Source organism: Pterocles gutturalis, unplaced genomic scaffold, assembly GCF_000699245.1.
Source record: "Pterocles gutturalis isolate BGI_N339 unplaced genomic scaffold, ASM69924v1 scaffold11001, whole genome shotgun sequence".
Taxonomy (NCBI): domain Eukaryota; kingdom Metazoa; phylum Chordata; class Aves; order Pterocliformes; family Pteroclidae; genus Pterocles; species Pterocles gutturalis.
The window spans coordinates 103,546-118,778 of NW_010105553.1; the positions used below are offsets into that span (position 1 = coordinate 103,546).

The 15,233-nt window shown below is 41.5% G+C and overlaps 1 protein-coding gene across 1 annotated transcript in view; it reads right to left on the reverse strand.

Annotated features, from left to right (window-relative positions):
- Positions 1-416: 416 nt before the first annotated feature.
- LOC104471930 (pro-epidermal growth factor-like) overlaps positions 417-15,233 on the reverse strand; it is a gene marked incomplete at its 5' end in the record, with an annotated part of 29,014 nt that continues 14,197 nt past the window's right edge. Inside the window, 7 exons of the mRNA XM_010087443.1 lie at positions 417-640; positions 2,134-2,236; positions 5,670-5,772; positions 9,246-9,410; positions 11,480-11,630; positions 13,336-13,455; positions 14,832-14,957. Of these exons, the coding sequence (XP_010085745.1) occupies positions 417-640; positions 2,134-2,236; positions 5,670-5,772; positions 9,246-9,410; positions 11,480-11,630; positions 13,336-13,455; positions 14,832-14,957 (992 nt within the window). The remainder of the gene's footprint in view (positions 641-2,133; positions 2,237-5,669; positions 5,773-9,245; positions 9,411-11,479; positions 11,631-13,335; positions 13,456-14,831; positions 14,958-15,233) is intronic.

The following is a 15,233-nucleotide window of genomic DNA, read 5'->3' on the forward strand; positions in this document are numbered from 1 at the left end:
CCAGTTTCTCTGCAGTTGTGCTTGTTGCCCATGTTCAAGGCAGTTTTCCGGATTCTGTGTTTGTATGTGTAAAGACCACTACTTGCAATAACCTCCATTAGAAAGTACTTACCTCACAAATCACCAACTAGTCTGTTTTCCCCTCAGTGTCCTTTCAGCAGGCAGTTAATGAAGTTAGCAGCAGTGACCCTTAAAGTGATACTTACAGTGTACTCATTGCTAATACATTGCTCACAGTAATTCTTCCAAGCAGAGATGACAGGGAAGCAGTGGCAAGGACTTCTCTGTTCTGTTCTGATTTGTGGTTTTTTCTAAGGCAGATTTTAACAAAATGAAGGTTGCTTCAGCATTTCATGAGTTCCCATTCTCTGCTGACTTCATCCTTCCTCCTTTTCCCACTCAAACCCAGGCTGCTCCTAGTCCGGCTGCATCAGCAGGCTGGCTGGGGTGAGCTTGCAGGGCTCCCTTTCCAGCAGGGGCTCGGGGGGGACACTCCAGGGAGCCTGGGGGGGCCCCTTGGCTGCTCCCGTGGGCTGGCACAATTTCTCACCAACGGGAACCTCTTGTCGACAGCCTTGATCTTTCTCCTCTTCTGCCAAAGTCTCTGGTGCTTTGTTGTACGTTACAGGCTGCCCTTCCACTGGAGAAAATGGGTACGTATTACTGAAAGCCGTTTGAGAAGCTTCACAATAATCAAGCTAAAAGAAAGCTAATGGCAGCCTTGAGAGAGGAAAGCTATGAAAGGAAGTACAGAATTGAGTTCAGAAAATTACAAAACCAATTCATGTCAAAAGAACAACAAAAAAAAGAGGCAAATCAAGAACTTGCTTCAGATTTTAAGAAATGACTTGTCTTGGGCAAATTTCATGGTTTTCTGTTTTAATGTACAAGAACAGGAAAATGCAAACCTGTGACAGGAAGACCACCTGCCTGGCAAAATTAAAGCCCCCGCTTCAAAAGAGCTCAGAATTGTTCACTGGCATGGTATAAGAACTTTCTTTAACATGTTAGAAAAGACATCAGGTTATTTACCAGTCTTGTCTAAAATGGTTGAACAACTTTTGCTAAAATTTTCAACTAGGAAACATTCAGATGCCCATCATGAGAAATTTCTGTTCCAATAGCTGTATCTGATAAAACTATAAATGGAAACAGAGCCTCCTAATGGGAAACATCAGGTTTCCTTCACTGGACAATACAATTCTACACATGTTCACAATATTAGTCCAACCAAGTAAATGTGAGGCACATTTTCTACTGATGAATCAAGTGACTTCCCAACATATGTCTGAGGACAGGATGGGCAATTTTGAAGATCTTGCAAGATGTCTGCCCATTCGAGCATCCTCAAACATTTGTCTTTGCGTATTTCTAAATGATGGATGCAAATGGGGTTCTCTAGTAACGTCTGTAGTTAGGAGGTACATATGGTAAATAAGACAAATGGATATCAGTCTTCCTCCATCATGTCTCACTATCTGAGCAATTAGGAGATTCAGTTGCCATCAAAAAGGCAGCATTTCCTCAAACTCAGAGTGGTCCAGCTGGCAACCTGGGGGCCATGGAAGCTCACTGTGTGCTTCTGTGCAGCCCGCTGCCTTTGCACCAGGGATGGGAGGCACACCATCATTCATCTCCTCTTTGCACCAAACACTCCCCAAGCAAACACCTTGTCTAACACAAAACTGCAGTTGCTGCCACAGGTCAAAAGGTTTCTGGGGAGACCCGGACTCCTCACACCGTGCCAGTTATCCTGCCTGAATAAGGGCTGCCAAAGTACCTATTTCCAAGGATATACATTCCCCATCAGTATGATGGGCACAACTCACTTGCTATGAAGCAAACCTGTGAAGTTCTATATAAATGCGAAAATATGATACTATTACTATCGCAAGAAGCATCTGGCTTCTTGTGAGTGTGAAAGCACTGCTGTAGTGTAATTTCTCATGAATGATCTGCAAAGTGAAGGGCTGAACGGTCTCTTCACAGCAATACAAACATGGCTTTCTCTGTGCACAGCAGCTACAAACAAGCCAGAAATATAATTTTCATTTCTCTATCACCTCTATCAGCTGCTGCTCCTGCTTGTACAAAGGTGAGGAGAGATCTAATAAGGAAGGAAATCCTACTCACCGTATTCTGAAGGACAGGCAGGATGAGGATCTGTTGTCTCACACTCAATTAGATCAACCGCTTTTGTCTCTGGAGAACTGCTGCACTCCTTAACAACTGCAAACTGCAAATACATACAATATGCACAAAATATACAGAGCCCAAATTAATATAAAATGAACCAGTTTTCTGAAACCCAAGAGGCAAACTAGAAGGGCGACACATTCCAACCACAGCAGGGGGAAAAAGGTCATCCTGGCTTCTGGGATGACCCTTCCCCTGCAGATAATTAAACATTTGAGTTGATGACAGCCCTGCTCTTGCTTTGGAAAGTCTGCAGTCCCAGTCCAGTAAAGAACTACCCATTCTCTTGCCTTGCAAATCAGTCTTTCCAGATGCAAGAACAAAAAGTACATGAAAATCAACCCTCCCCATAGTCCTGAGGGCTACTTTGAAAGTATTAGAGAGACCCACAGCCAGGCAGCAGGAAACCCCTGTCAGACACAGGGAGGGAAGCGAGCCTCCCTTTCTGCTCTCAGCACCACCTGGGGTGTGCGAATCCATCGACTCACAGCAACACCTCGGAAGCAGAAGACAGGACCCTCTGGGGGGACGTGATGAGCAGGGGAAAAACACAAAAAACAAGGGTAGAGGAAAGCAATGTGAAGCAATGTGCTGAAATAGTGTAGAGGGAAGAGGGAAACCCAGGAAAAGGGGGATGTCTAAAGAGCAGAGACAGGGAAGAAGAGAAAATGTCTATAGATAAGATGTTCCAGCAGAAGGACTGACAGATTCAGTGGTTCACATGGATAATTGGTGGATTTATGTGAACAGATCACAAATGTAGCAGATGTGACTATTTAGGCATCAGTTCATTTACATAAAATCTGTAGGTTTACAGCTGCTAACCTGCCTGTGACAGACCCCCAGAGGAGACTCAGCGACACACAGTTCTGCAAAATATCTTCGACTGTGCAAAGCAGAACACTTGCTGGGTGAAAAGCCTCAGAATAGTATCAAGATCCAGGCAAGTACAGAAGTTTGTCAAAGCTTTCATATCCCTAGGACAAACCTAGCCTGGCTTATGGGACTCTAATACCAATGTGAAAAAGTACCCAGGCGTACCCTCAGCTACATGTAGCCTCGCCTGGCAGAACAGAAGGGAACAGTGAATGACACTTGGACAATTTATAGCTATAGTTCCAGTATCACAGTACCTAGCATTTGATATGTGTGACAGCGTAAAAGCTCATTATCCTCTATATTAACCTAGATGGGCAAGAACAAGAAAGTCTTTGTGCTCCCTCTCCCCAGCCTCACAAATGAGCACTGTGGGCTACAAAGGGAGTGAATTTCATGAGCTCTTTACACGTACAGCATACACATCATCCACTCCCCATACAAAGTCCTTCATTAGGATTATTAAAGCTGTGTAAATCAATAGCACCAAACAAACTATTCCAGTGCTCTAATCGCTGAGGAGTGTAGAGTTTTCTGTCCCCGATGTAGTATAATCTCTTTTTTTTACCGAAAGCTCCGGAATAATCCATTTTAAGTGAAGAGTGGAAATGGACAACTTCCTGCTGCTTTTTGGCAGCTCTACAGTCTCTAACCTGAGTGCATGCATGCGTGAAGCCCCAGTGAACTTAATGGCTACATCAGCACAGAGAAAATCACATGCATGAAACCACAGGAATCCATTAGTGCAGCAATAATTAGCAAAGGGTCAATGATTTTCTCTTCCAGGCTGCAACAAGCCAATTGCAATAAATTACTTCGTTAATGTATTTGGTATCTCCCAGTACAAGAATGCATGGTGAAATTTAACATGAGTGTGTAATAGATGAGCAGATTGTATTTGTTTTTTGTTGATTCAGTCCATTGCTTAGCTCTCTAATTACTCGTATATTCAGCAAAAATGTCATTGACCTCTAGCGTTAACTGTGGGGGCAACAGCAGGTGGGGTCAGAGCTGATGAGCTGCAGGCCCCCCAGAGCACTGCTCCCGGGCAGCGAGCTGTTCTCAGTCCCAACAAGTGTTACTGATTTTCCCAGCCTCAGATATTTTGCAAGCTGTGGTTTTTGTCTCTGCTGTGAACAAATGATGACATAGCCGCAATTCAGCACATTTGCTGGCCGGTACCTGGAGGAACAAAGGGCTGGTAATAAAAGATCCAGAAGAGTAAGCAGCTGTCCAGCTAAGGAACAATATGTCCTAGCCAGGGTCAAGTCAATTCAGTACTCCCAACAATATGTTTGATAGTGCGTTTCGGTGGCTACCCGATGCTATTCACTTGCAAATCCTGCCAGACATTCCATCTAAACCATTTGTGAGGACTTTTTTGGGTTGATTAAAAATCCTTGGATTTGCACTATAAATATTCCATGATATTCAACCCCTCAAACAGACTCCCAAGTAGAACAAACTCATCTCTTTCTGGACTCAAAGATTTGGAGGAGGGTCAAACTTCAGGCCATTTAAAGTCAAATTCTTTAGTGACCATGACTACAATTCACATGGTTCTTGCACCTTTCCAGCTCTAGTTGGGTGTGGAAGGCTTTAAAACCTGGCAGCAATACCTATAGTAGAAAACCACATCTGCAGTTACCTCAGTAAAAAGGTATGTGCTTCACTAGAGTTTATTGCCAATCCCCTACAAGTGTAAACTTTTCCAGTAGTCACTTCGACTGTGCTTGCTTTGAAGAGTGCATGCTGCTTAGCTCATGGGATGTCACCTGGACAAGTACAGTGATACCCACGTTACAGTGGCTCATTCAGAGCTGCACAGTACATGTGTGCAGACAAACTCTTGGGTTAAACCACGGCCATTCTGAGAAAGGAGTCTCAAACTGGGCACAGAAGGAGCTGCAGGTGCCAATTATATCACTTTTGCCAACTTTAAGTTTCAATTGCTGTCACTCAGCAGTGTAACGTCATTTTAATGATAGTGAGAATCAGGTCCTGAGATCAGATCTTATGGGGCCAAATTCTCTGATGCAACTTCAAAAATGACAACAGAAACAGGCCAGTATAACCAGATCATGACGGCATTTCTACCTACACCAGTGTGAAATTTGTATTTTACGTTCCCTCCCAAACTGCCCAATAACATCCCGGTTGTTTTTCTTTACAAGGCAGCAGTCTCTAATACAAAGACATTTAATTTCATCAACGCCCAAAATAAAGTTCAACATCTCACAACACTTGGGCTTCCAAGAAGCCTTTTTTACACAGGGCATACTTTCCTGTGAAAATAACTCTGTGATACGCCATGTCATCACATTGCCATTTCCTTAATTTAGAACACAGTTCCCCAACTGTTGTGTTCAAAGCTAACAATAACACCAGCTAATGGCTGCAACACAGCCAGGCAGCTGTGAACTCCCAGGGATAACAATGAGGTAAGACGAACTGGGGTTCACAGCAAAGCACTCCGTTACTCTAGCAGTTATTTAATATATTTAAGATGTGAATTATTTGATGGATAATCTCAAGTGGATCCCTAACACTCTTTGATCCTTCCTGCTTCCCTCTCCGCTCCACATTCATATCGTTACCTGAGACTTGCTGCTGGTAGGTGTCACGTTCTCATTGTCCGCGCGGCTGCTGGCATCTCTTATCGCTTCTGCGTAGAGATTCTTCTTGTACAAATGTTTACTTCTGCAACAGAACAAAAGCTGAAACAAATTATTTTGCTTTGGGAGGGACAGATGCTGCCTCCTTTCACACATTATTCTATAGGTGCTTACAGAGGGGATATATATTTTGTTTTCTTTCATTGGTTTGAAAGGGTGTATTACTGTCAATTATCGCACTAGCAGCGTGTCAGAAACAGAAGTCAGTAAGAAGTGAGCAAATGTTTGATCTAATGTGCCATCTGTAAAAAGTCATTCATTAGAAAAAACAGTAGGCCTCATTATCTTAACTACCCCCTTCTGTTTTCTTACATTATTCTATTTATTATCCATTCCTCTTCTAAAAAGTTAGGTTTCAGCCAATACAATGAACAGGGTTTGTGGGTGAAGCTCAGAAATAAAAATCTGGCCATATATTTGTACACCACTGATAGTTACAACGATGAAAGTCACTTCTGCAGTGATCTGCATCATTTATGAAAAAACAATTTCAGAAATTACTGTGAAATAAACAAACTGAAAGCCTCAAAAAGATTTGAACTAAAATATTTCCAGGAAAAAGCATGACCAAAAGAATTAGCTAAAGGGGAAAAAAAGCCAAAAGCATAACCTGGAGTTGAAAAAGGATACGAAAGGATAAGAACAATCAGCTCTAAGTGTCTAGCTCCATCAATTATAAAATTCTTATTTTTACAGTTAAACAGAAATCACATATAAGGCAATACTAAAACCCCAAATAGGCCCTAACTTATAAAACACTGTCATAAGAAAAAAAGCTCATTTACACTGCTTGAGTTCCAAATCAATACATCTTTACTGACTTTACATACATGTTTTTTCTCCTCTTAGACATCAGCTAACAAAATTAATGTTACACTCTTCAAATTCCAGAAGTCTCAAGTTGTAACATCCTTTTGCTTGATCTATTTTAAATGAAATTTAATATACATGTGCCAAAGAAAACAGGAATTTTCCTTTTAGTTCTACATCACATTGATATACTAACTGGAGAAGTGCATCTGCCGTAATTATCACAGGTTTCTTCTTTCATGAAAATACAGTGTAAATAAAATTTGCTTTTTCCTAGAAACAAGAAAGACCTGTCTGCACCAAGGATTTTCTGCCCAGATTCTCTGTAGCATGTTCCTATACATTCAAAGATTCAAAAAAAAAAAAAAAAAAAAACTCCAGTAGAGGATGAGACTGGGAGTGTTTATATCAAATCAGATAGGAGGCAGATCTGAGGGTACATGTACAGAGCAGAAAGCGGAGAAGTAAGGCAAATCAGTCCATTTTTACTTTTCCCAACACTGGCACGCTGCTGTTCATGTTTTGTCACCTGGATGTGCCTGTTCTGCACTGCAGCTCATAGTGCTGACGAAACTGAAGCCTGTTACTCAAGAGTTATAAAATCCATCGCCCAGAGCTCACACACAGGCACGGTCCTCAGCAGGATGCTCCTGTCAAGAGGATCACTAATTCTACATCTTACTTTACGGCATACAGAGTAACAGATGCCAGACGGACTGGGCTGGCACAGGAGTCTTTGTGTGTGATGGAACATGAGCATGCAAGGCGGTGAAATCTAGTTGGTCAAGCACGGGCAAGAGGCCAAGGGTTTCTCAGTCCTAATCCCAGTCCTACCGTCACTTTTTGCAGGGCCTTGGCTAATTGAGGTGGAGGAATTGTGGGTGTGAAAGCCACGATTCAGATTTTTTTGTTGTTGTTGTAGGAAAAGAGCTGTTCCCTTGCTTTCCAAGGGAGATAGGCAACTTGGCTCACTATACTGTCAGACTACACAAACCTAACATTAGGAATAACACAGGCTGCAGTCATTGAACAAACCAACACAATACTTGGGTATTCTCCAGTTCACACATTTTTCATATGGGCAGGTGTAGGTCTCCAACTTCATTTCCTTCGATTAAAAGGAGACAGGTGCCTCCATTTTACAGGGGAAGGAACAGGACTATTGCACGCTTGATCAGTACATTTCAAAATACAGTAGATTATGTGAAAAAGCAGTATAGCAATTTCAACCCAAAAACTGGTTTCCAGACTCCAGTTAAATAGGGATTTTCGGCCAGTGGTTTCATTTTGATCTGGTTATGCCAGTAATAGCTGCAGTACAAATTCAGCCAAGTATGTAACTGAAAACTTGTTGTTGAGGCAAATAGTTGTATTGATCAAAAGCATTTGTCAAGAAAAAAAGGTAAATCAGGGAGAAATGACAAAAGAGAGAGGAAGGGAAGAGAATTAATATCTTCACACCTTAAACCCAGACATATTCTGGCTATTTTTCATGACAGTTTATACTATGTATATGGGAAATATAAGACTCTCACAATTTGTCTGTTCTCTATGTATTATTCCACTGATTAGCTTCTGAATCTCAGGTTACAAGAACAAACCAGGCTGTGCTGAGCTTTAATTCTGGACATCTACCATTAGTTAATAAGAAATGTGGCAGCTTCTCTACTTTTATGGACTAGATATGCTAGGACCCATTAAATAAGAATGGAAAATATTAGCTTCCATAGATAACTTCTTTTGTAGCTTAATTTTTTATGCCCAGGACAGTCTAATTTTAAAATTACCCTAAACCACAAACAAAACCCCTGCACATGGAGGGCAGGTCGGCACGCAACAGGAAACTCTTGTCTGCTGTCTGGCTTCTTGTTTGTTTACTTTTAAATATAAATATGCATTTAAACAAGAGCCTCTGAGAATAGTTATCTGCCAAGGTCATGGCCAAAAAAATAACTTATTAGATGCTGAATACTTTCCAGTCCAAGGAACATCGATGACATGTAATTTCACATCAGACTGGTTTCTTAAATAGTGACTGTAGGGATTCTTTTTGCCATGAGAAGAATCCCAAACCTGCACAATTTGTTACAGCCATGGAAAATGCCAGGGAGTACTTTTACAACAGATGTGCCTTAGGCTCACATCCCCAATTTTACTCTTTTGACTGCCAGGAAAACTGCTTTCACGTTCATTGCTGGAGGCATCACTGTGGAAGTTTGCCATTGGAATGTTAGTATGTTGCTTTTCTCAATGGCAAGGAAACTTTCAGGTGCCACTTCACACTGAAAGGGAAGCAAAACCAAACCAATGGGATAGCCAGCAGAGAGGAGCCAAACACTGCCCTGACAGTTTCAGACATCTAGAGCTCTTCAGGAGCTATTGCTTCAAGGAAGAAATAAATAGCATGGCTCTTTCATCAATACAAATTCTGGCTTCTCTTCAAACTCAATAAAGGTCTACTCTTCTTCCCCCCAGACATGTCACTCACTAACATCGGCGTGAGTACTGCAGGCAAGGGACGTGACAGAATTTTCTGAATTATTCATAGATCCAATTACTGAAATGAAAAAGAGTAGCGAGGATGATATGGTGATTTCGACCACGTTCTTCACCACGAGCCCTCTGTGAACGCCAGCAGCACCTCAATCCCTGTGCCACGCATTCACAGTGCATGTTTGGAAACTCTACCTGTGGCAGTAGGCGGCCAGGGCCCCCAGCAGGAGCAGGAGGACCAGCACGGCTACGCACACGGCAATGGTGATGTTCCGCATCTTCACCCGCTCGGCGTGCTGCTGCTCCCACCACTCCAGGTCGCTGAACTGGCACCGCTCCCCGACGTAGCCCGTCACACAGCTGCCAAAAGGAGGTGAGCACACTTGGTAACTGGCGGCGGAGGAGAAACCTCAGATCATCGCTTCAGTCACCTGGTGTATTGATTTACCATTGGCAACCACTACGAAAATATCAGGTTGAATTTAGTAGTGGTGAAGACAACATGACTTTAAAGGAATGGCTGTCAAAACCTGTAGCATTCAATCTTAAAAGCTCTTTTTTTTACTGTAAAGCTCTAGAATTATACAGCAAGATTATAATTTCCAGATTCTAATGGGTAAAGAAAATGAAATTTCTCTTAAATCCTGTTGTGTGATTCCCTAAGATTTTCTATTTAACTGCTTTCAGTAGCAAGCTTCCCTTTCCTTGAAATAGGCAGCATAGGATTTACTTGTATTTCCACAGCGGCTTGGTTAAGGGAATCAAATTTTAACCTGAATCCTTACTTTAAAATAAAAGATGAATGGAAGTGTTTAAAAAAAAAAATTGTATGGGTTAGAAATATCTTCATAATTCAGTTTTAATACAAGCAGCACTTTTTGCTTATTTGTTTGTTTTTACCACTGTAGTTTTAATACAAGCAGCTTCTGTAGGCAGTTTTTGCTTATTTGTTTGTTTTTACCACTGTAAAACCCAACATAGAAATATCTTATCAGTGTATGAAACCCTCACATCAAAATTACTGAAAACATTATATCAGCATTCATTATTAAATTAGGCACAAGCTCTTTCATTCTGTCAGAAATTAGAATGCATGTACATTGAAAGGCAGGAAAATGCTATTTTTTAAATTCAGGATCACAATAAATTCCAAACAAGCTAGAAGATCTACTTTCTAGTGTAAGAGCTTGTATTAATTAAAATACAAATCACATTTGGTATGTCATTTTTGCTAGATAACATTTTTCCCCTACTTTGTTTTGGTGTTTAATATATTACAGCCTACATGAATGAACGCTGCCATCTAGTGAGAATTCAGCAATGTGAGAACTCCGTAAGGTCCACACAAAAACCCTGGCCCCAACAACACAGTTAAGCATCATTGCTCCTTAATTTTTTAAACGGCTTCCACTTCCAGCACTGAAGAATACATACAGTTGGATGCTTACTATGCAGTAACACCTAACAAATAAATAAAAAAAGATACGATCCAATTGGGAAGTTCTGCAGTTGTATGCTCTTCAGTTTCAATAGGAGAAACTCAATGGGGTGGAAAAAAGGTAGTTTTCAATGCCTCTAAAATTTACACCAAAAATTCATAACAAATACCAGAGATGACAAAAAAGGTAGATTTTAATGCCTCTAAAATTTACATCAAAAATTCATAACAAATACCAGAGATGACCATGGGTCCATCTCCTTTAATGACTTTGCTGAGCTCAGGAAATCCACAGCATAAAGCATCCACTTCATTCTCATGTAGGTACATGACTATGCTGTCACATTGACCAGCCCAAGGCTGACTTCTGGAAATATGAGATTCATTTTTTGCTTTCATCAGTAACTGCATTTGGGGAACCAAGAATTAGGCTTCACAAAAATATCAACAGGAAAAAGGAGGTCTCATTTTTGAGGTCTCATTGCTACTGGTCCTCCTTTTTAGGAGGACCATCATGTTGTACCCTTTCTGCCAGGGACCAAGACTCTTCCGACTGTAAGGGAACATTGCTGACACCAGACTTCTCCTCCCTGGTCCCAATCAGAGAAGATAAGACAGAAGTGTCCTCCTCCATCCCAGTGAGTGCTACACACAAACAGCGAGGCTAACAGGGAGCTACAAGTCAGCACGACATGTACAGCAGAGACAGCAAGCACCTAGCACCTCTTCCACAAAGCCACGGGCACTAAGTCATTTAACAAGTTATCTCACATTTCTGAAGCAAAGAATCAAGTGCTTGGGGAACAAATCCAATCCTACTATTAATTGCAATGAGTGTGCATGGAGTGACCACTTACAGAAACTTACAGTGATCCCTTACAGAGAATAGCAGAGTTAGTGATAATGGGTAGCATGAGTGATGAACAGGTAATTTACGGACAAATACTTCACTGCCACCATCAGCACAGACAATACAAATTTCTGTACTTACTTGCAGGCATAGTCCTGTAGATCAGAAACATAATTGCACACTCCACCATGGAGGCAGTATGACTCGTACGAAGGAGGGCATCCTACAGAGTCACCTTGCACGGGGTGTGTAGGGTATTCATTGCTGACAGCAGTAGGGGACACAGTAGATTCTGAAACACAGGATTTCACAAGGAAATCTCAAACTTTTGGCTGCATTGGCAATGTGATCTTATGAAAGAGTTCCAAAACTTCAAAATAGGAGTGTAGGTAAAAATCTCTAATTTTGACCAAGTACTTGTCTTTTACCTATTTGCTTATGCTGCTTATCACATTCAGGCACACAGAACTTTAGATCAAAATACTAAATATGCTTCATTCTAGATTTGCAATGAAAGACCCACAGAGGCTGGCTGTGTTCTGTCTATGTAGACATGTGAGTACAGCTCTGAAGAAAAACTACGTTAGCTGTCTAGTTCCTTGTGCTTTAATTATTTTTAGAACTTATGCAGCTTTAGGGTATGGTAAATCATACATATGCATAGACTGCTCTGAACCACACACACTGTCACCTGCATAGATATCCAAATGAACTGGTTTTAAAGGTAGCTCTAATACCTCTGCACAGCATGACCTACAGTGCAAACACGCCCTTACAGAAAACAAACATTTTCTTGCCTGCTTTGATGCTAATCTATAGGTCAGAATCAAAGATCTACATGGCAAAGAATTTCTAGCAGTATGGCTTAGCACAAATGCACCTAATCGCTCTCATACATTTATGGGATCAGTTTGATGACTCACATGAGTTTTATTGCAACATGACCTTCAGTGACATTTGTTTTTTAAAATTTAATTTTCAGGAGAACTGCCATGGCAAAGAGCCTGAATGGAAAGGGATGAGTGATCTTAGTGAACCTCAGGTGTGACTGCATTCTGCAAAGAAAATTTCAGCTTGCTAAAAGAGCGTATTATGTAAAGAATTAAAACAGTGTATTAACATATATGAAGACACGAGATCAGATTTACAGCTGAGGGACCTCGAAGGCATTACTTCTAAGTCATGCATCATTTAAAATCGTAATTTCCTGAGTGACAATTGAAACTACTGAAAGCTTATGTAACTGAAAAGGGGGTGGAGATATTGATAGGTGTTCTACTTAAAAAAGCCACCATTTCCTTATGGTTTTTTCTGCAGAAACAGATCTGTGACAATCACAGAGTGTCCCTCCATCATCAGAGAGTCACTTGATCTGGAGTAAAATTCACTGCAATGAAGAGTGCTGACGCAGAGTAAGTTGATGAGTCACTCAGCTCACATCTTCAGAGAATGCTGCTGTCACACTGAAATGAGGGTCACATAGCCACTACTGCTGAACACATTAAATCTGTAACTAGGTTTTCTAAAGAGCTTAAGAGCCCTTTTGTAAAGTTAGCCACTGGATCTGAAAGACCAGCTTATTCCCAAGAATTAAATGGGACTTAAATTATGTGCGGTTCTTGTGTTCGCCTTCTGCAGAGGGAAAGAAGGCACAGAGAGTTTGAAAAATGACACCGACTGAAACCACCTCCAAAAATGTTACCTCCAAGGAGCATTTACTTTTACTGTTGATTTTAAAGGCCGTTAGGTAGATGTGTCATTACATTTAGACAGTAAAAATTAGCATTGAACCTTAATGTAGATATTTCCAAACCAAACTCAGATCTGGTCTCAGCCCACCTCAAAACAGCCTCCTAAAGCAATGCTGAGTGGATCCACAAGGTGCCAAATATGCCACTATCCAGGATTTCCTTAATTTCCAGGTATAACAATTTATCCAAAAGCACAGTTCTTAGTTAAGGGCCACTTCATTTTAACTGCACACTCCATTTACTCACTACAACCGATGCCAGTTCCAGAAGCATCATCAGCGCGCGAGCAAGTGAAGTTTCCTTCTGTATTTATGCAGGTTGAGTTCTCTCCACAGGTGTGGGACCCCGTCTTGCACTCATCAATATCTGTCACCCAAAGAGTCTGCAGTTAGAAGAACGAAATGCCTCAGAGCATCGGTTAAAAGGGCAGCATGTGCAGCATTGCAGTCTCCTGGCAGTGGCGAAAAACATTAAGGACCTTCCCTCTGCAAATACACCTTCATGGAAAATGTGATGGACAAGCAGCCAGCGTACTTTCTATGCCATGTTCAAGTTCAGCAGAATACACATGCCAGATCTACTTTGGGGAAAGAAAATTACAAATCTACCCTCCTAATTTGTGTGAAATTATTCCTTAAACCACTAGGACTTTTTCTACAGTAAAATTAACAGGATCTGGCCCGAAACAATAGAGAAAATTTATACCACAGACAGTGCGAGCCCAGGACTGCCTGGGGACATGCCTTGTAGGTGGTGCTGGGACAGCAAGAGAAGCTTGTCACTTCTGTCTGTGCTTACAAACATCCTCAAAGATGTGAGCTTTGGATCTCCGACCACCGCAGGCAGAATGTCACCTTGAACTTCCTGCTTCTGATACTTTCTACATCCTGCCCATAATAATGATATTGTTCTTAATTGTTCAGTCATCCTTATCCATGTTGAAGAACCAAAGTCCAGTAAAGACTATGTAAGAATTGGGTCAAATGTAATGGGCTTTGAATTAGGCTATAAAGGAGAAAGGAAAAAGAAAAGGACAAAAGAGAAGCCAAGACTCCCATAAAGCTCTGAACAAAATGTGTGTTAGTCAAATACTGTGGGCAAAAAGCTTCCTGTTCATTCATATTTGCTGCTAAAATGGATTAAAAAATTAAGAAATGTAGGGAATGAACTAAAGACCTGGCATTAGAGCTGGATGGGAAAATCAGTGGGTCTGATTATTAACAAGACTCTGAATGTACTCAAGTTGGCAGTGTCAACACCTTGAACCTCATGCCTATTAAACAGACCTGGAATTATTTGATGAGTATTATGACACACTCAATACCTGCTTTCGTTTATATTCATGGCAACGATTTCCAATAAAGATCTACTGCTTCACCTCCCCTTCCCTCCTCCCCTTCCCTCTTCCCCTCTCTCCTGCTGTAGCTACTAAAAAGAGTGCAAACACCAAGAGGAGGAATCCACTGACAGCTACAGGCTTCGCATATTGATCAGGTGCTGAGGTTGCCACACTTCAAACAGGAAGGAAAGAATCAAAAAGGAAGAAGAGATAAATGTCATCTGTCTTGGGGGAACCACTGCTAGGATCCATGCCCCTACCAGATTTTTCAAAAAGAATCCGAACAGCTCATTTGACAGCTTCACATCTTGATGCAAGGCCAGCCCAAATCATAAGACATGTCTCTTGCTCATTCCCCGTCCCGGCCATCCAGAACCAGCACAGCCCTCACTCATGTCCGTACCGTAGCAATGGACGCCATCTCCAGTGTAGCCCTCCAGGCATTTGCAGACGTAGCCCCCTTCGGTGTTGATACAGCCCGACACATTTCGATTGCAGTGGTCCATATTTACAGCACACTCATCAACATCTGTGAGGCAAAACAAGGAGATGGGACACATGGGTCATGAAACCATCAGGTAAATCAATAAAAAGAAATGTCTACATCATGAATCTCCCTCACGCTGTGCTGTCACTTGTCATTTGTGCATCTGAAACCAATGCGAAGAGGAGGGCTTTCTGGTCTTTTCTTGGTACAAAATTTGATGAGGAGCCTATAAAGACCCCAAGACATTTAACCAGCTGCTTTCAACTGGAGACCTAGAGGTTCCATAAATACCACTTTAAAAAAAAAAAAAAAAAAAAA